The sequence below is a fragment of the Electrona antarctica genome (genome assembly GCF_951216825.1).
Source record: "Electrona antarctica genome assembly, chromosome: 7".
NCBI lineage: Eukaryota > Metazoa > Chordata > Actinopteri > Myctophiformes > Myctophidae > Electrona > Electrona antarctica.
The window spans coordinates 7943192-7965170 of NC_136812.1; the positions used below are offsets into that span (position 1 = coordinate 7943192).

Consider the following 21979-nt stretch of genomic DNA (forward strand, 5'->3'; position numbering starts at 1 on the left):
TCAGGCCACATAGCGGCCATGTGGTGATTCAGTGCTTTCACTGGAGGTACAACAGTTTAATGTAAAAAAGAAAAAACGGTGCCCATGAGTTATTGTTGTAGTATCAACAACCTTTTATTATGCTTGTCTGTGTTTATTTTGATCTCTGTCTTCACCGAAGCCACCAGCCAATAGAGCCTCTATGCTACCATGGCAACAGAGTGTTATGGCACTGCGGGTGGAAAGCGGGGGCCCACACTGAGCTGACCTGAGAATGGGTGTCATTATGCTGAATATGATACAAATATGATACAGTGATGGAAAAAAAGGATACTCACATTCTTTGTGCCCAACGCGTCCCCACACGTCTGGGGACGTCTAAGGGTCTCTTTTTTTAATGATATAAAACGGGATCACTAAAATCAAAATTGTATTTATTTTTTTGCTTGGTCATGCCTTCTTCAGCGATCCTAGACATGTTTAGCGCATGCAGCGCACTGCTGTTCACTTCCTTGTTTACGGCCCGACTTTTTATCAAAACGGCAATGTTCTGTCCTCATTTCTGACTTAACCAAGCATCTCGTTTGGAATATAAACGCTTCTAGAGAGAGATCACAGATCAGATGTGAGGTAGTAATGGTAGTTTGGGGGGTAATGGAAGGCGGCGCTTTTCAGAGTAAAATCTGCCTCATCTGCTGGGCACTATAGCGCCTTTATTTTTTATCACGTTTTACGATTTTCGATCTCATCCGCTAAAATAGGGGGGAACATTTTGGATGACATCCCAACCGGAAAGTACATCGAATGTTGCCCAACAGGCGCTCCCAGCCTGTGGAGCCATGCGATGCTCCCAGCCTGTGGAGCGATGCGATGCTCCCAGCCTGTGGAGCGATGCGATGCTCCCAGCATGTGGAGCGATGCGATGCTCCCAGCATGTGGAGCGATGCGATGCTCCCAGCCTGTGGAGCGATGCGATGCTCCCAGCATGTGGAGCGATGCGATGCTCCCAGCATGTGGAGCGATGCGATGCTCCCAGCCTGTGGAGCGATGCGATGCTCCCAGCCTGTGGAGCGATGCGATGCTCCCAGCATGTGGAGCGATGCGATGCTCCCAGCATGTGGAGCGATGCGATGCTCCCAGCCTGTGGAGCGATGCGATGCTCCCAGCCTGTGGAGCGATGCGATCGGTTATGATATCAATAAAGTTTGGTCCTGTGATTAATCGCCGTCCTGAGTGTCGAGCGTTACTATTTGATGGGACGGAGACCTCCGTTTATGGCGCTCAGGGTGTTAAATAATTGTACTTACCGGTAGTTACTTTACAGTTTACACCACTGCAAAGCGCTTTCTATTGGCTCTGAAAACCAGACACCTTTTTTTCAGTGACCTTAACCACACAAACGTATGTATTCAACCCATTTCAACCAGGAACCCCTATTTGTGCGTGCGTGCGTGCGTGCGTGCATGCGTGCGTGCGTGCATGTGTGATTGTGAAGGGATCTCTGTGTAAGAGGGGAGTGAAGGAGGTCTCTGTCTTTCTTCTCGCTCCCCGCCTCTCTTCCATGATAAATGATTCACAATGCAATATAAGTTTAATGGAGATTCTGGTCCTGCTTTAATCGTAAAGGTTACATCAGATTCACGTCAGCCAGCCACACAGGAATAGAAGCTGTACTAGTATTATGGTGGGGCCTGACAGCTCAGCCTGTTGCAGGGCACAGACTAGGCCGGGGCATTTTTAAGGCCTGGCTATTAGGATCTCTCTCTCACACGCATGCACGTCGCACGCACAAGCTGTGTGTGTGTGTGTGTGTGTGTGTGTGTGTGTGTGTGTGTGTGTGTGTGTGTGTGTGTGTGTGTGTGTGTGTGTGTGTGTGTGTGTGTGTGTGTGTGTGTGTGTGTGTGTGTGTGTGTGTGTGTGTGTGTGTGTGTGTGTGTGTGTGTGTGTGTGTGTGCGTGTGTGCGTGTCCATGCGATGCAGTGTTGCCAACTCTGGTACTTCTCTGAATTCATCTCAGACAGCGGCTCAGTCAACCTGTCAGCAGCGTTCCGATTGAACTGCAGTGCTCTGATCTGTTTGTTTTAGGAAGTTTGAAGACCCTGTTACAGTAGTCCAGTCTACTGAAGTGTCTTTTCTTTTTACCAGCTGCTGTGCAATTCTCCATATGCAGACTGCGGCCATCTTACCATATAAGTTAATGGCAAGGTGCTACCTATAGGTGCAACTTCCCATTGGCAGCCCATTCATCCAAACAGAAAAGTCCTAAACCATCCAAACTCACCAACATTGGTCGTCATGAATGGGACTCGAACGTGCGACACGCTGTCAGGCCAGAGCCTATATGTGGCATGCGCCCACCGCCCGCACCATGGCCAGCGGGCGCACGTTTATTTTGCCATTGACTTGAATGCCACATGACGTCAGCCGCTTGGCGTTGGGAGGATTGATGGCCACCATGTCTCTCTTGTTTTGACACCATTGCTTTCCCCCTTCGCCGCTTATCTTCTGACCGTCTCCCGTCCTATCTTTCACAGGTCCAGCTGCTGAAGGACCAGCTGAGTGCGGAGGCCACGGCCCGCCTGGAGGCCCAGTCACGGACCCACCAGCTGCTGCTTCAGAACAAGGACCTACTGCAGCACATCTCCCTGCTGGTCAAGCAGCTCCAGGAGCTGGAGGTCAAGTTCGCTGGACCCAACTCTAGTGAGTGGCTGCACACATGGTGTACACACACACACACACACACACACACACACACAGGCGTGTGCATTTATGTACTGTACACGCCTGCATGCATGTGTCAAGCACACATGTGTACTGTACACGCCTGCATGCATGTGTCAAGCACACATGTGTGCTGTACATCGGTGGTTTCCCAAACGTTTCAGGTGGAGACCCAAAAGAGAAATTAGACGTTTGCCCCGGGGACCCAAACTAGTGAAAACAGCAGATCTACAAGCTCACAACGTGGCGTGAAGCAAGTTTTCAAATTGATGGAATTTCTTAAAAAAATATTTATTCAAAAAAAGATACTTAAAAATCGTTTAATTTGGTATTAATTCATGAAAACTTTTGCTTTTTTATATATTTTTTTAATAATAATTAAAAACAAAATGTAGGAAACAAAAAACTAAGGGACCCATAAAAATGTGTCCGCGGCCCACAAACGGGTCCCGACCCACTGTTTGGCTAACAGTGCTGCACATGCATGTATTGTAGATGCACACATGCATGTGTCCACAAAAATAAACATTAATGCATGATGTCCAAATATAAAATTATATTAACGTTTTGTGGAGAGGACAAATAACGTATTTTAGTTTTTTTTTCTTTTTTATTATTATTATTATTATTATTTTTCATTACTTTGTAAATGGAAGAAGAAGAAGCCAGAAGCAAACAAATAAAGGAAAAAAGAAAAAGTAGCCCATAAAACGAAAGGGAACAAGAAATAGAACAATAAAGAAAAATAAAACATAGAAATAGTAGGGCGATGGATATTTTTTTGCTTTGTTATTTAAACATAGAAAAGTACAGTTGAGACATGAGTCGGCTCTGTTCACATTTGCCACAGTGTCCCCACTGTGTAGCTGTCAAACAGGTAGCTGTCTCTGTTTTGTCAATAAGTCTGAAAGAGAGCTTTTCCAGAGCTGCTACGTGAGTAGGAGTTTCAAGGAGTTCTCCACACAGACAATACAACACAAAATAAAGTATTTATTAAAGGCAGAGTTAAAGGTGCACGAACAAGGCTTACACAGCATGGCAGAGCAGACAATCTGATCAAGCAAAGAGTCTAACAGAAAGGAGCGAGCAAACAAAAGTTCCAAAGGGTGGTAAAAAAGGGTTGAACACACTGAATGCGGGTAGAATGGAATCTTGAGTCGGAACATCAGGCAATCACATACAGTACAGCAGGGGTGCCCACACTTTTTTTTTTACTTGAGAGCTACTTTCAAAATGACAAGATCTACTGACCAAAATAATTATAATCCCTTTGCTGGAAATAGTTTAAAGTTAGGGCTGAACGATTTTGAGAAAAAATCTAATTGCGATTTTTCTGACCAATATTGCGATTGCGATTTGACTCGCGATATATTTTTTTTAAATCACACCCGTGTGAAGTAAGTGGTGCAACTCCGTGTGGGCGCCCCCGGGGGGGTCCCCGAAACTTCCAGACCCACAGGAACGTGCCCAGGGTGCCGGCCCGGTTTAGGCGAGCCGCCCCGTGTCCGAAACGGTCGAGAATGAGTTACCGTGTGTGGGTCCCCAGGCGGTCCCTGTACTGTACTGTACTGTACTGTACTGTACTGTACTGTACTGTACTGTACTGTACTGTACTGTACAGTCACTGTACAGTAATGTCACACCTAAAATCATCATATAGGGCCTATACAGTTAGGCTGCGCAACAGTGACACTTGGTTGTGAAAACCAACCAAATTCTATTTTCGTGCTCGGACAGACCCAGCCAGCCAGCCAGCCACCCACCCACAGACACACAAAGCTCCATAATGAAGTGGTTGCACCACTTAAAAAGTAAAGCTTCAATTTAGTATTCACTGTGTCCATTTAAAAAGTAATGAAACATTATACCAAATGGCATACCATTCATTTACTTTACCAGGCAGTGATGTCAGGATTCACAGGATGTGAGACAGCTCAAAATAATGTAGGCTAACTAACCAAATTGACCTGTAAGAATGTGTGTTAAAATTGTAATGTTAGAAATAATTGTAAATAGCTCTCTGGATACAGACCATAAATGCAATGTAATTTCCAGACTTTCTATTTAAGTGCAAGTGCTATTAGGCTACAGTTATCTAATCATCAGAGCACAATATTGTGATTCTCATTTAATATTCACATTTAGATATTATGTTCAATTGATTTATTTGTTTTTGAGGGGCAGTAGCCCCTCCTAAATCCAGTGCACGTATGTTCACAAACGTCCTACACAAACATTAAATTCCCATTGACAATTTTATGTCATTGTCTGAGCAAAGAAATAGGCCTAGTGTCTATTTTACGTCATGATGATGTACGATGATAAGAGCGCCCCTCACTTCACACGGGTGGGATTTTTGTAACCAAATAAAAGCATATGCATTGCATAAGTGTAGGCTACATTTTGACAGATGTGATGACAGAATTAGGCTATCAATTATTAGAGATCATATTGTCTGAGGTTTAAGACAAGCTCATAACTTTAACTTTAATGTTTATGAGCTTGTTGGCCGGCTATTTTCCCACCACGGGTCCTGGTGTAAGCTTTTTTTTTAATGATGGCTCTCGGATCTCGGTACAATTTTGCGGACCTCGCTCAGACAAATCATTACAAATGTACATGCACCACAATGGGGACCGGTTCACTAGAATCGGGGACGACGACGACAATGTAGCATTAATAAAATAAACAGGGGACAGGACAGCAGGACAGCGCCCGTGCCATGCGAAGGTTTGTGGTGTTGCTGCGGGATGTTTTGACTGTCGCTGTACCATGACAGGTCTTGCACAAAACTCTCTTGTTGGACGTCTGTAACGTCAAAACCAAAATAATGCCATATCCCCGAAGTGCCTGATCTCTTTGGGATTAAATTGTGCGGATTTAAGAAAGTTTATTCGGGCTCCGCAGACGCTATCTGCTCCTCAGCTGCTGCTGACTTGGTAGCATTAGCATCAACGCACTGAACACAGAGCAGAGTAGACGTAAATGATGACTTTGTTTTGGGCACTGCGCGAGCGTGTACACATGCACTGCAGTCACATGCACTGCAGGGACACTTCTGATTGGTTAGAATAGAGAGCACAGTATAGCCGTGTTGTAAATACTGGATCAGACGCGCTCCGGGTTGATTATGATTTTTGTTTTAATCGCAGCCTTTGCGATTTGCTAATCGCGTGGTTTCAAATCGCAATTTCGGTTTGAAAACGATTAATCGTTCAGCCTTAAGTTAGACACACTTGGAAATGTTTTGTGTGCAACACTCTTGAAAACAAAGTTATTGCATTGTGGGTTTGAGCTTGCCCTTTTGATGTCAATACAAGTGATAGATTATATATATTTTTCTATTTTAGGGGCATGTCATTTGGTCTACCAACACAGCCTTTGTGATCTACTGGTAGATCATGATCTACCTTTTGGGCACCCCTGCAGTACAGGGTCTAGAGCACTAATGCAGAGACCACAAGGTAACCCTGCTTTGGCAGAGAGAATAGAGCACCGAAGTCCTAACGTCACTCGCTTCTTCTTCTTTCGTGTATCATCCTCAAATGTCCAACTCAGTATCGAGTAGCCACGCCCTTGTCTCTGGTCCCACGTGGAAGAGGCCGGCTTCCAAAGGCGGTCTGTACAGTACAGGGGGCAGGTGTTCACTATGTGCTCGGCAGACCGCTCAGGCTCGCCACACTCGCATGCTGCACTGTCTGCCAAGCCCCATGCACTCGCTCATCCCCTGGTTCACGGAAGTAATTTCTCTGTGGAGAATAACATGGGCTCATCTTAAAATCGTCTTATACTGTAAGAATTGTGGTCCAAAAATAAACAAACTGCCCCGGCAGAAATTGTCAGGGAGGTGTCTCTATCGTTTACGAGTTACGACCGTCAGTCAGTCAAATTTGTCAAATTTGTTTCTAGCGAAAATGTAACTAATTCAGCAGCAGTATTAGCGTCAGTTGATTCTTCATATCCATATGAGAGAGAGAGAGAGAGCGAGAGAGAGAGAGAGAGAGATGGAGAAAGCAGGTGAATGTGTGTATTGAAAAGGCAGGTGGGGCCGAACCGAAGCTGACAAAGAGGCAGTTCATGACGAGAGGGGGCAGAGGAGCAGACCCACACAATTAACAAATACACAAGACAGAAACACGAGTGTATATATCCAAAATATCTACAGTATCTATATATCATATCTATATCGTTTATATATTTTATATTTACAATTGCGAAAGTGTGTCACTTTGCGCTGTGGTATTTGGCATGAGTGCTCTGTAACCACTCTGTTCCCGTTGTAAAGTGCTTTTTTTTCTTCTTCTTTTTTAAGCCTTACATAGTATTTTACAGCCTTGAAATGCCTTTACAGTATCATTTCACGCCCTCTCAGTGTGGTGCTGGCAGTGCCTAGTGGGCTGCTGCTGAGAGATAGACCTCACGCTGGTTATAATATCCTGGTTCAATACTCTGTCCCTGCAGGCTTTTTACCTTCTCCTTCCTCTAAGCTCACAGGCTGCAGTGATTTTCAACCTTCTTCATTGCAAGGGCCCCACAGTTTGATATAATACTATACTGTACCGTGTTAGGGTAGTGTGTGTCACCAACTGTGTTACTTAATGAAGGCCAACAATTGCCGAAGTGCCATGAACCGTTGTACAATGACAGTGTTTCTATTTTTATAATAAAAACTAAACACAGTGGAGCAGAGCTGTGTGCAGACTTATCATCCTTTAACAACCCCAGTTTGATATGCATTAGGCAGCTGACCCCCCCCTTTTAATAATATATAATATATATAATAATATATACTCTCTCTAATATGTATATCCCTGGGACCCTAATTTACACTATACATTTGAGTTTATTTCTGAGATTTGTAGGCATCCATTATTATAATCTTAAAGTTAGAGACCCGTAATAGTCACCACCAATCATTCATTTAGTTGTAGCCTCAAGGACCCCTGGGGGTCCCCGGATGCCACAATCATTCATTTAGTTGTAGCCTCAAGGACCTCTGGGGGTCCCCGGATGCCACAATCATTCATTTAGTTGTAGCCTGGAGGACCTCTGGGGGTCCCCGGATGCCACAATCAAGAACCACTGTCCTTGACTTAGTTGACTTATTCCTGTAGGCTCCTGTTAGCCTGGCTAATAAGCCAGACTAATACCACACAACACTGTCGCAGGCAATTTGTTTTTGCCAACGGCTGATTCGGTCTGGCTTATTAGCCAGGCTAGGCTCCTGTAGGACCACAATCACACCCCGCCATCGGACTCTGTTTTGGAGCAGTTTTCTTCAGCTGGGTCCATGTACAATAGTCCGGTTGTGTTTGCCTCACTCTCGACTGGTCTGTTTTGGCTGTGGATTCTAGTCCAGTGCTTGCCTAAGTCATGTTATCAGCTGTTTTTTGGAGGGTGTGTCCAATCCACCCCCACTTCCTCTTCCTCACCGTCCTGCACTACCAGAAATTATTAATTGCAGATGATTATTGCTTTGAAATTTCCTTTTGAATATCACACTTTATTTTTGTTTTTTACGTTGGTGGCAGGCAGTATGAAATGCATTCACTCACAGTACTCCATCTTATTCCTATCACAGTCGGTCTAGTTTTCTCCTATACGGCTACAAAGGTCTTGTCCCACCATGTGGCTGTAAAAGTGAACCACTTGATCCCTAGCATCCCTATTCTGTGGCAGACATTCAAGCATCAACATTTTGGGGAAGACATTTGATGTGGACGGGGGGGGAAAAGTAGAAAACCTAGTATAGAGCCCAGGGGGGACTCCTGTCAACGGAGTACTGTATAGGGTTTGATGGTTAGACTGGATGGATGTGTTCTGCTCTCCATATTGACACTTAACCCCTTTTGACCTGGGAACGATTCTATAAATGTCTTCTAAATCCTGACAGTTTTCTGAAAAAGCTATGTTTCTATGTCAGTGGTACTTCGATTTTTCAAAAATAGCAGACCTACAAGCTCGTAGCGCGCCACTCGGTGGCGCGCTATGAGCTTGTAGATCTGCTATTATTCAAACGCTAAAGCATAACATAATGCTAACACCAAAAGGGGATCCCGCCCAAAATGGGTTAACAATGTATCTTGTTCCTACGAGAGCAGTAATGGATCCCCTACAGTACTTGGGTCTTTACTGGTTCAATTCAAATAAAGTGCAGCGGCTGGTTGAGAGCCTGATGGAATGTCAATGTGTAGAATAAAATGTAATGTCTCCCTGTTGGTTTCCTCCATAGAGTATATAAAAGGATAGAGACTGAACTGGCGCGAAGCTCCGCCCCCCCAGCTATTCATGTCAGTGGAAGTTGCTCAGTGGCGTTTTGAAGCACCCGGAAGACTGCCGGAAGTACCGTCTCAGAACGTCTACTTCCGCATTTGACCACCAAATATTGGTGGTCAAATGCGGAAGTGCAACCGAGCGCTCAATGTTAAAGCCCAGCTGCACGGGGTTTCCCGGTCATGAATCCACGGGTCCGCCTGTAGTCCCTCCTCCTACCACTAGGGAGGAGAGCTTCAACGTTGAATAGCCTCACTGGCCCCTTGGTTTCCTCCCTACCTCCCTCTTTTGCCCATTCCTCCTGCTCTCTCTCTCTCTCTCTCTCTCTCTCTCTCCCTCTCTCTCTCTCTCTCCTCTCTCTCTCTCTCTCTCTCTCCCCCCCCCCCCCTTTTCCCCCTCACTGTATATGTCTCTTTTCCCTTTTTTACCTCTATGATGAATTCCTGTTCTGTTCTTTGACTATATAGAAGTGTCTATTTGTACGTCTCTAAATGTTTTGATGAATTGAACATGGTGGAACCTCTTGTAAACAAGTGTAATGCTTAATTGGGTCGTCCACTCACAGTTAACAGTCTTTGTATTGAGTTTGTGCTTGAAATGTACTGTAATTCTGCAAACTGTTCATAAATATTTCAATCAATCAAACTCTCTCTCTCTCTCTCTCTCTCTCTCTCTCTCTCTCTCTCTCTCTCTCTCTCTCTCTCTCCTCCACTCCCTGTCTTTCTGTCTCTCTCTCTCTCTCTCTCTCTCTCTCTCTCTCTCTCTCTCTCTCTCTCTCTCTCTCTCTCTCTCTCTCTCTCTCTCTCTCTCTCTCTCTCTCTCTCCTCTGCCTCTCTCCCCTTCTCATCCACAGTGGGGTCCCAGGACAGTCTCTTGGAGATCACCTTCCGTTCCACCGTGCTCCCGGTGCTGTGCGAGCCCACCACCCCCAGGCCCGAGGTAGCCGCCCTGAACCTTCCCCTCCTGGGCGACGGGACCAGCAACGTCTTCGCCTCGTCCGGCGGGCCGCTGGGAAGCCCTCTAGGTAGGGACCAGTGTCTTCTCAAGCTGGAGTGTTTCCGTTTCCTCCCGGGACCCCCCGGGCCTCTCCCCGTGCTGCCGCCTACGCCCCCGCTGAGGGGCGACCGGTCAGGGGGGAGAGGTTGGGGGTTCTCTGAGGGCGAAGCGATGTCCCCCCGGCAATAGCGGCAAGTCTCCAGGCATCCTGGACTTTGCCAGGTTCCGCGAGTCGGGGATCGCCTCGGAGTCCAACACGGACGATAGCGATGACAGGGAGGATGAGGAGGAGGAGGAGGACAGGGGTGACGAGGGGGGGCAGGAGATGGAGATCTATGGCTGGGGGACGGATGAGGAGACACTGAGACTGCTCAATGTTCTCAACAGCCGGGGGGGGCGCCCCGACTGCTTTGGGGATGGAGATAGCGGTGTAAGACTTTCCCAAAACTAGCACTAAGAGGTGACATTGTGCACTAACTGCTGCCTCTCAACCCCAAACGTCCTTGGGAACAACGGAGGTGCAGAGAATTCTGACCACGACAGGGGGAAATGTGTATGTTATACAATATACAGCATTACGTTTGCATCATTCTCAGTTCAGAGTCTTTAACCATATCTTATCAATTAATGTCCTGTACATTGCTTATACTTTATTTATTTAGACTAGGCACCGTTAACACTCAAACGTGGATCATCTTAGTTCCAAGACAGCTTGGGGGAAACCATGTCGCAGACTAACCTGTCTGACGCGCACACATATGAAGTCCCTCTTACTGTCTTGCACACACATACATAAAGTGTCTCAGGAGAAGATTGTTTGCATTCTAGCTCTACACATACTTATTTCTAGCTCAGTTGATATCACTCTTTCTCTCTTTGTATTTCTAGCTCAGTCTATATGACTCTTTCTCTTTATTTCTAGCTAAGTTTATATGACTTTCTCTCGTTTTCTTTTCCTTTACTTCACACAAACTCTTACACAGTAGAATGCTCAGTATTAACTCATCCATATGTACTGTAGTGTATGTGAGAGTTACGGGTCAATTTCCTTCCATCTGTATCCTCTGAGTTAACACTTTTTCCTCTCTCTCTGTTTTTCCTCACACTCCCAGTCTCCCTCACATGCATTTATGTACACACACACACACACACACACACACACACACACACACACACACACACACACACACACACACACACACACACACACACACACGCCTGGTTAATCATTGTGGAGACTATGTCGTTGTGACTGCCCACGCCCTACAATGCGTACAGTAGATATTTTATGTCTCTCTTCTTGCAGGTGTACACAGTATGTACAACATGCCTTGCAAACAGACTCCAAGGCGAACTTTGAAATGTTGAATTCTGGTGTTTGATGATGTTTTCTTTTGCCAATGTCCGTTCAGCTCCTCCTGGAATAGCTTTCCCGCAGATACCATCACTCAGAGACTAACGACCTCCAGCTGCAAATTAACACGCTAGTTGTTTGAGGCTTACAGAGAATCATATTAATTTAATTGAGGAATGGCAGCAATTGAGCTGGACAGTGTTACCCCATACTGTGACTAAATCTCTTAATGTCAAGGCTTTGCGCCACGTCTCTTCAAACGGTTATTATGTGTGTGTGTGTACTCACTCACTCAAGTCCTACACTTTAATGTAGTTGTAATTCAAGAGGATGCTTTCAGTGGAGATAAAGACGAGAACGCGAGAAGCCTAATGCCTGTTTTATCCTCAGTTGCATGACACCTGCACACAACTAGGTACAACTGAAGTGTGACCCACAGAGACCCGTTCCACCACGAATGACACTAGAACATAATACCTTGCCTGTTGCCTGGGGAACCTTTTTGTTTTGCCACTTCTGAGGCCAAAGTCTTATCATATCCACTTGTATCTCAGAAAGTTCTGTGAAGCCCGTGGCAGAGTTTCTGTCCTTATTTAAAGTTCTGTGAAGCCCGTGGCAGAGTTTCTGTCCTTGTTTAACTCGACAGCAGAGGCGTGCGCGTGTGTAACTGTGTATGTGTTAACTGTTTTCATTCCTCCAGTCTCGTACCCTGCTCTTTAATTTATGCAAAGTCTGGATTAAGCAGATCTCGAGGAACGGCGTTTGATAGTTTTCAACCATCGTAAACAAATCCTCGTCTCCGAGTGTCAGAACAGTGGCTCACAGATGACAGTCTGAAGTGGCCTCTTTTGTTAAAAGCCAACTCTTGTTGTGTATTATATGGTCAGTAAGCAAAGGGCTCCATTTTCGTCACCGCTAAACCCCTTATCCCTAAACTTCTTTGCCTTTTTTTTTTACTATTTTGAAAAACATTTTTGAATAGTTCAACTAGCCAATCTACATTGACACATTGTGAGCTTGTAGACTGGCCATTTGAACTATTCAAAAATGTTTTGAAAAATAGTAAAAAAAAAAAAAAGGCCAAGAAGTTTAGGGATAAGGGGTTTAGCGCTGACGAAAATGGAGCCCAAAGTGTTTTGCACACTATCCGCCTGTGTAGTGCATAGAGCAGTGGAGCATTTTGCTGTATCAAAGCAGATCTGCTCCAGTCATGGAGAAGTCTGTTTTCTGCTCCAGTCATGGAGGAGAAGTCTGTTTCTTATCGTCTTTGGCATAGCAAATGCAGATTTGAGAGATTGATGATGAAATGGGCCAAATCTCAGCATGTGTCTAAGTGTTGCTCAGAGCCTTTGTATGACATGATCAAAGCAATTTAAGAGAGGCCCCAGGTATTGATGTTAGAGGGAAACATAGAGGGGGTGATTTCATCCTATTTAAGGCAATCTAGGCAGAAGTGCCAATTCTTGACAATTTGATCTCAGATGTGTGTGTGTGTGTGTGTGTGTGTGTGTGTGTGTGTGTGTGTGTGTGTGTGTGTGTGTGTGTGTGTGTGTGTGTGTGTGTGTGTGTGTGTGTGTGTGTGTGTGTGTGTGTGTGTGTGTGTGTGTGTGTGTGTGTGTGTGTGTGTGTGTGTGTGTGTGTGTGTGTGTGTGTGTTCAGTACTGTAGTAAGTGTACCGTACAATTCATGTGTGGAGATGGATGCAAGTGAACAGTGTCATACTCATACCAATACTGTATTTTTGGGTCAGATACAGATTATTAGCAATTAACAATATCGATATACCAGCGTTCTCTCCTATATATGTTAACTTTTTTGCTTGTATGTATTTGCTGATGAAATTATCGGGCTGTAGAGTGAATGTGTGCACGTTGTGTGGTCATCGGCTCGTCATGTCTGCAGAACTCTTCCGTTTGAACCTACTTGACCTTGACCTAGACGACAGACATTTAAAACAGACAGACGGGGACAGACACAGTCTTGACGGGCTGTGCAGCGTGTCCTTTCGGTTGTCAATCTGCACTCTCCTGTCGTTCCCTTCTCTGTTGTTGTCTAGCCTGGATCCAGCCCAAAGATCCCGCCCACTCTCTGAGTGGACTGGGACTCTTGAGGGAAGCTACAGTCTGATAATCAGGCTAGTTGTTGTCTGCATTGCAATGTCTCGATCTCCACCCCCAGAGCTCCACCCCCAGAGCTCCACCCCCAGAGCGCCACCCCCAGAGCTCCACCCCCAGAGCTCCACCCCCAGAGCTCCACCCCAGGGCCGCTTTAAGGGTAGTGCGAGTGGTGCGGCCGCACAGGGCCTCGCGCTAGGCAGTGTTTTTTTTTTTTTTAAGAAACAATAATCGCATCGCAGCCCGTTCCGTCGCAGTTGATTTTTCACCTATTTAAGCTGCGGTCGGTTTGGAGCCCCAGCCACGCCCCCCCCCCCCTCCGACGGCCGCGCCTCGCCTCCTCCTCCTCCTAACCGGCGTCACTTATTCATCCTCCCGTTAAGCAACGCCCGGTCGTGGGGCCCCCTGTTGTCCCCCTTTGCGCTGCGCAGTGCCGTGCTAGCTTGCGCTGCAGAATTAGAGCAGATCTACAAGCTCACAATGCGTTGCAGCGCGACGCGTTGTGAGCTTGTAGATCGGCCGCGCAATGCAGTCGAATTATACACTGAAGTATGTATTAATTAATTAATTCATTCAAAAAAATCGCGCGCGCGCAACATATCGCACAGGGCCTCGCATTTCTCCCAGACACCTCTGCTCCACCCCCAGAGCTGCCATGAGAAAAATACTGAGAGGTTAAAAGAAACATTTCTTCTGTCCACCTTTAAAGGTATATTCAGTGATTAATTCATTAATTAAAATATCACTTTTTTTGTTTTGTTGTGATAATCCTCCCTACTATAGAGTGTGCTGACCATATAAGGAGTTCCTCCCTGTCCCCAGTGAACCCCTGGGGGTCAGAAAACTTTAGGTTTCGTTTTTGGCTAGGTGGCACAGCCTTCATCCAATCAGGATAGAGAGGGGCCTTGCACCTTACCTCGGTAATAGCTATTGCTGGCAGTTGAAGACAGTTGAGTGGTAGAGACGGGCCATCTGGGAACGGGAGGGTTGTCGGTTCAACTCTCGGCTCGCCCACTAGTCATTTGTGTCGGAAGTGTGCATGAGCAAGACACTAACTGCCTCACAAGCAGTATTAGCGTCCATTTGGGGCCGGGGTAAATGCAGAGGATATATTCCAGTTATGTGCAAAATGTACTTGGTAAATACCACAACCACATCACCTTTTGAGAGGTATACATCTTCGGATAAGATCAGTGATTTGTATAATGACATCATGGGCCCACAACAAGGACTTCAATGTCATTTTTGAAATGTAATTACAGTAATTACTATTCACTTGTAAAAACATAAATAAGTCCAGAGGCCACTCTCCTGTCCTCTAGTCCTCTCTTCTCCTCTCCCTCGGGGACATAAACACAGAAATTAGTGATAAACGTTCATTCCATGACTTTTTTTCCCCCTCTTTTTCATTAATTATAAATGCAAGCGTTCTCCTACTTGGCCTCAGGCCTGATGCTTTCTTAGTTGAAGGTCGATTTAAATGATCTCATCCAGACCCAGTGGTAGAGGAAGGAAGACAGACCATCTGATCTCTATGGATATTGTAAAGTGATGAATACTGTGCCTGTTCTGGGATCTGTTGTTACAGCCCATGCCATTGTGTGTTGATGGAAGGAAATGACAACAGCCAAGATTATTTTATGTGTGCACAAGCGTGTGTGTGTGTGTGTGTGTGTGTGTGTGTGTGTGTGTGTGTGTGTGTGTGTGTGTGTGTGTGTGTGTGTGTGTGTGTGTGTGTGTGTGTGTGTGTGTGTGTGTGTGTGTGTGTGTGTGTGTGTGTGTGTGTGTGTGTGTGTGTGTGTGTGTGTGCGCAAGCATGCCTGCTTGAACGTGGGTTGTAAGGTTTGAACTCATTCCCTCAATCTTAAGTGGGTATTGATTCACCTCTAAGTAATGCATTGGATATATTTGAATTATGGGGCTTTTGCATGGAAGAGGGGAGTGCCGTGCGTGCGTGCGTGTGTGCGTGCGTGTGTGCGTCCGTGCATGCGCACAGTCAAATCTAGCAGCCGTTAATTTAACTCAGCAGAGTGTATTTATGGAACTAAATCAACAGGATCTGAGTCGAGGATAACATCGGTAAACACGTGGGAACACCGTCCCTGCATGGTTTGACATCTCATAACCACATGATGTGCGCCAGAGAAAGTGTGTGCATGTACATAGCAATTAGTGTACATCTACTGTATTCCCAGTGATGTGGCAGGGTGTTGTGTGAGGGGTGTTGTGTGGTCGTGTGAGTAATACGACAGCCTTTTGCTCAAGTTGTATATTAGGATTGCTGAGTTTCCTCTCTCTCGGCGGCGGTGGCTCAGGGGTAGAGTGGCCGGATGGGAACCGCAGGGTTGCCAGTTCGAACCCTGTGGGCTCCCCCAGAGTTAGTGTCGAAGTGTCCTTGAGCAAGATTCTGAACCCCTAATTGCTCCAGATGTGCAGGTTGGTGCCTTGCATGGTTTCCTCTGTCAGCGGTGTATGAATGTGTGCGTGACTTGGTAAATGTAATGCACAATCTATGTAAAGCCTTGGATAAAGGCGCTATATAAATGCACCATTTACCATTTCTCTCTCTTTTCATTATGCGTCCAGGCCTGTCCCGGCTGGCAGGTCGGTGTCTGTGTGAGTTCGGTGGCTCCCATTGATCGCTGCTCACGGCCATCGTCCTGTTTGAAAGTGGGGTTAAGTAGAGGGGCGACCAAGCAAGCAGCCGCTGTGATCAATAATATACCTATAGAGTCATGCCTCCTGCTGTATCATAGAGCTATAATTAACCCATTTTGGGCGGGAACCCCTTTTGGTGTTAGCATTATGTTATGCTTTAGCTATTGAAAAATAGCAGATCTACAAGCTCATAGCGCGCCACCGAGTGGCGCAGTACGAACTTGTAGGTCTGCTATTTTTGAAAAATCGTAAAAATGTGGCACAAATCTTTGAATATATATTCTTTCAAAGTGAATGTTTTTAACTCGGGTCTAAATGAATTAAATGTATCCAGAGAACGGACTGAGGAGCGACAGCCCCATTTCCCAGCCATTCTGGGGCCTTGTATAGGGTCAATACGTTGAGTCTGCCTCCTGCTGCTGTATAGGGACAGTCAGAGACACACGTGGCAGAAAAAGAAGAAAAAAAAGAATACTCGCTGTACCCAGGTCAATTTTCACAATATTCACATTTTACAATTGTGGCCCCTATATACGGTTCCCCATGGGGGCTGCCCAGTAGGCCCACGTGGCTGCCCCTTGAATATCACTGTCATAACGTGGGAGTATAGACAGGCTATTTTCACTGCAAACTCCTTATCTTAACCCATTTAGGCATGACGTCGAAATTTAAAAAATGTCTGCACAACCTTATGTTTCTGTATCAGTGGTGCTCAATATTTCATGTCAAGGACTCCAAAAACTATATGTAATTGGCCTCCGCCCCCATCTGAAAATATGTTGTTCCAGGGTTCATGAGTTTCATCAAGTTCATGAGCTTGAGCTTGTAGATCTGATATTTTTCAATAGCTAAAGTGTAACATAATGCTTTAAAACACCAAATGGGGTTCCCGCCCCAAAATGGGTTAAAGTGAACGCGGGTGGTGGCAGAGGGCGGCTAACTTAATTTATGCTAACAGCTAGCGGCAGAGAAAGAATTTATATCGTTTGAGAAACAAACAGTCTGCTTTATCTGCAGTCTGAACAAAGAGAATCTACTAGTATTAGACTCGTACTGGAAAAGTCTGTATTTTAATAGACCCAGATGAAACTTTTGAAACTTTCCAAGTCAAATCAACACACTGAGCGTTTTACTGTGTGGGGGCTAAGTAAGGCCTTCTCACTGAGCGTTTTACTGTGTGGGGGCTAAGTAAGGCCTTCTCACTGAGCGTTTTACTGTGTGGGGGCTAAGTAAGGCCTTCTCACTGAGCGTTTTACTGTGTGGGGGCTAAGTAAGGCCTTCTCACTGAGCGTTTTACTGTGTGGGGGCTAAGTAAGGCCTTCTCACTGAGCGTTTTACTGTGTGGGGGCTAAGTAAGGCCTTCTCACTGAGCGTTTTACTGTGTGGGGGCTAAGTAAGGCCTTCTCACTGAGCGTTTTACTGTGTGGGGGCTAAGTAAGGCCTTCTCACTGAGCGTTTTACTGTGTGGGGGCTAAGTAAGGCCTTCTCACTGAGCGTTTTACTGTGTGGGGGCTAAGTAAGGCCTTCTCACTGAGCGTTTTACTGTGTGGGGGCTAAGTAAGGCCTTCTCACTGAGCGTTTTACTGTGTGGGGGCTAAGTAAGGCCTTCTCACTGAGCGTTTTACTGTGTGGGGGCTAAGTAAGGCCTTCTCACTGAGCGTTTTACTGTGTGGGGGCTAAGTAAGGCCTTCTCACTGAGCGTTTTACTGTGTGGGGGCTAAGTAAGGCCTTCTCACTGAGCGTTTTACTGTGTGGGGGCTAAGTAAGGCCTTCTCACTGAGCGTTTTACTGTGTGGGGGCTAAGTAAGGCCTTCTCACTGAGCGTTTTACTGTGTGGGGGCTAAGTAAGGCCTTCTCACTGAGCGTTTTACTGTGTGGGGGCTAAGTAAGGCCTTCTCACTGAGCGTTTTACTGTGTGGGGGCTAAGTAAGGCCTTCTCACTGAGCGTTTTACTGTGTGGGGGCTAAGTAAGGCCTTCTCACTGAGCGTTTTACTGTGTGGGGGCTAAGTAAGGCCTTCTCACTGAGCGTTTTACTGTGTGGGGGCTAAGTAAGGCCTTCTCACTGAGCGTTTTACTGTGTGGGGGCTAAGTAAGGCCTTCTCACTGAGCGTTTTACTGTGTGGGGGCTAAGTAAGGCCTTCTCACTGAGCGTTTTACTGTGTGGGGGCTAAGTAAGGCCTTCTCACTGAGCGTTTTACTGTGTGGGGGCTAAGTAAGGCCTTCTCACTGAGCGTTTTACTGTGTGGGGGCTAAGTAAGGCCTTCTCACTGAGCGTTTTACTGTGTGGGGGCTAAGTAAGGCCTTCTCACTGAGCGTTTTACTGTGTGGGGGCTAAGTAAGGCCTTCTCACTGAGCGTTTTACTGTGTGGGGGCTAAGTAAGGCCTTCTCACTGAGCGTTTTACTGTGTGGGGGCTAAGTAAGGCCTTCTCACTGAGCGTTTTACTGTGTGGGGGCTAAGTAAGGCCTTCTCACTGAGCGTTTTACTGTGTGGGGGCTAAGTAAGGCCTTCTCACTGAGCGTTTTACTGTGTGGGGGCTAAGTAAGGCCTTCTCACTGAGCGTTTTACTGTGTGGGGGCTAAGTAAGGCCTTCTCAACTGGGAAATAACGCCGACAAGGGCATGTGGAATTACAGCTTGGACTGCACACACACACACACACACACACACACACACACACACACACACACACACACACACACACACACACACACACACACACACACACACACACACACACACACACACACACACACTCTGGAGCAGTAAAATTAATGGCCGTGTCTACAGAACAGCAAAGGGGAATAAATAATGTTTAAAGCCAAGCTATTAATCTCCTGACCCAAGCATTATTGAATGGAGCCCTACCTGGACACACAGAACACTAACAAACTAACAAAGTACTCCAATCACCCCAATCTAAAACTATTTTGGCGTGTGTGTGTGTGTGTGTCCGTGCGTGTGCATGCAAATATTTTGGCACATCTTGCATCTTGCAAACATATTTTGGAATAGAATGGGCCTTTTGCAAAACTGGCTTAATTATAATGACTGGATTTCTGCACTGGGTCAACATCTGGATGTGTTGGCGTTAGTGGAAAAGTGTTCCACTAACAGTGGAAGTTAGTGGAAAAGTGAGTTGTTTAACGCAATCAGATTTTCTGTTTGGATGCATTTAAAGGAGCATTCAGTGATTTGGGTGATTTGGAAAGCCCCCGGTCACAAGCCCCACCTGTGACCGGCACATGCGCGCACTACAGTGGGGGGACACGCAACAGGCCAACAGTACGCACACCTAGACCCACCCCCGCTCGATCATGATTGGCGGAAGGCCCCTCTCGATCCTGATTGGATGAAGGCTTGGCCACCTAGCCAAAAACTAAACCTAAGGTTTTTTGACCCCAGGGGTTAACTGGGGACAGGGAGGAACTCCTTATATGGTCAGCACACTCTATAATAGGGAGGATTATCACAACAAAACAAAAAAAGAAGTGATATTTGAATTAAGTGAAATCACTGAATATACCTTTAACCGTATTATTGCCAGATACGTGGGATTCCGTTCTACTCTCCAACCCCCCCCCCCCCACCACCCCATCTATGTAAAGTGCTTCGGATGAAAGCGCTATATAAATGCACCATTTACCATTTTATGTCAAAGTCCTGTCTGTAAGTATTTGGTAAATCTGTGGCTCTGCTCAGTCTGCTGGCTGCATCATTTGAACAGTCTGTGTTATCCTAGCACTGAGGCTTTTACCTCAGTGTTCCTTCCCATCTGTCTCTCTGTCTTAACCCATTTAGACATGAGGCCGAAAAACCTGTTTCTATGTCAGTGGTGCTCAACCTTTTTCATGTCAAGGACCCCCAGAATTATCTGTATTTGGCCGTGGACCATCTGAAAATATGTAGTTCCAGGGACCCCCCCAGAAGCAAAGATTTGAGTTAAAAATGTTCGCTCTGAAAGAATATGATTTGCACCACATTTTCACGTTTTTTTCTAAAACAGCTGCTATTTTTCAATAGCTAAAGTATAACATAATGCTTAAAACACCAAAAAGGGGTTCCCGTCCTTAATGGGTTAAGCTCTCATAAGCCCTCCGAGTCTTTACACACCCAGTCAATGCAATAAGATGGCAAAGATGCACACAGACGACAAGCTGAGCTTCAAAAGCAAGCGAGGGGGTGGCAGCCACAAAGGGAGCGAGAGAAAAAGAGGCGAGCAGTGAGGAATGCAGGCGGAGAGAGTCTGGAAAGACAGAAAGAATCTTTTATCCCTTTCAAGCACTCCATGCTGGATTTTGTAAGACGTGGTCAGCACTCGGCATAAAATAATTGGCAATTCGATCAATTCTTCCCATCCTCATTTAATCCTTTTTGGCTGGGAACCCCTTTTGGTGTTTTAAACATTATGTTATAATTTAGCTATTGAAAAATAGCAGACCTACAAGCTCATAGCGCGCCACCAAGTGGCGCGCTATGAGCTTGTAGGTCTGCTATTTTTGAAAAATCGTTAAAATGTGGCGTAAAAATCATTGAATATATATTTCAGAGCGAACATTTTTAACTAAAATATTTGCTTCTGGGGGGTCCCTGGAACTATATTTTGAGATGGGGGTCCGTGGCCCAATAGAGATAATTCTGGGGGTCCTTGACATGAAAAAGGTTGAGCACCACTGACATAGAAACATGGGTTTTTCAGAAAAATGTTAGGACCTCAGTCCAAAATGGGTTAAAGCAAGCGAATTGAATAACGCAATACAATTTCACACACATTTTGACTTGTTAACTGCTGCTACAGTTTGTTGGTGTAGTTATTGGGACCCAGAAAGCAGAACTCGGGCACACAGCGCTGGCAATGGTTCAAACGCAGATTGGCTGAGATCGTTTGATGATGAGCTATAATTTAGCTATTGAAAAATAGCAGACCTACAAGCTCATAGCGCGCCACCAAGTGGCGCGCTATGAGCTTGTAGGTCTGCTATTTTTGAAAAATCGTTAAAATGTGGCGTAAAAATCATTGAATATATATTTCAGAGCGAACATTTTTAACTAAAATATTTGCTTCTGGGGGGTCCCTGGAACTATATTTTGAGATGGGGGTCCGTGGCCCAATAGAGATAATTCTGGGGGTCCTTGACATGAAAAAGGTTGAGCACCACTGACATAGAAACATGGGTTTTTCAGAAAAATGTTTGGACCTCAGTCCAAAATGGGTTAAAGCAAGCGAATTGAATAACGCAATACAATTTCACACACATTTTGACTTGTTAACTGCTGCTACAGTTTGTTGGTGTAGTTATTGGGACCCAGAAAGCAGAACTCGGGCACACAGCGCTGGCAATGGTTCAAACGCAGATTGGCTGAGATCGTTTGATGATGAGCTGCACCAGAAGAACAGAACAGTGGCGCAGAGCAGACGGGGAGAACTGAGCTGTCATTAAAAGTGGGTTGGCAAGATGTTAGGCGAGGCAGGCTGGCAGAACACGACGAGGAGGGCGGACGGAGACGCAAAGATCTGGAAGTGGACCTGAGGCATAGTTAACCCATTCTGGGCGGGAACCCCTTTTGGTGTTTTAACTAAGCATTATGTTATACTTTAGCTATTGAAAAATAGCTAAAAAATACAAGCTCATAGCGCGGCACCGAGTGGCGCGCTACGAGCTTGTAGGTCTGCTATTTTTTAAAAGTCGTGAAAATGTGCCTCAAATCTTTGAATATATATTCTTTCAGAGTTTCAGTTTTTAACTCAAATCTTTGCTCCCTGTGCCTGGAACAACATATTTTCAGATGGGGGTCGGCGGCCAATTACAGATAATTTTTGGGGGTCCTTGACACGAAATATTGAGCACCACTGATACAGAAACATGAGGTTTTTCAGAAAAAAA

The 21979-nt window shown here is 45.7% G+C and overlaps 1 protein-coding gene across 4 annotated transcripts in view; it reads left to right on the forward strand.

Annotated features, from left to right (window-relative positions):
- The window catches only part of nos1apa (nitric oxide synthase 1 (neuronal) adaptor protein a), a 235550-nt gene that overhangs the window by 182392 nt on the left and 31179 nt on the right, over positions 1–21979 (forward strand). For all 4 annotated transcript variants that reach the window (XM_079506287.1, XM_079506286.1, XM_079506288.1 and 1 more), the window contains 2 exons: positions 2514–2679; positions 9827–9997. In XM_079506287.1, the coding sequence (XP_079362413.1) occupies positions 2514–2679; positions 9827–9997 (337 nt within the window). The remainder of the gene's footprint in view (positions 1–2513; positions 2680–9826; positions 9998–21979) is intronic.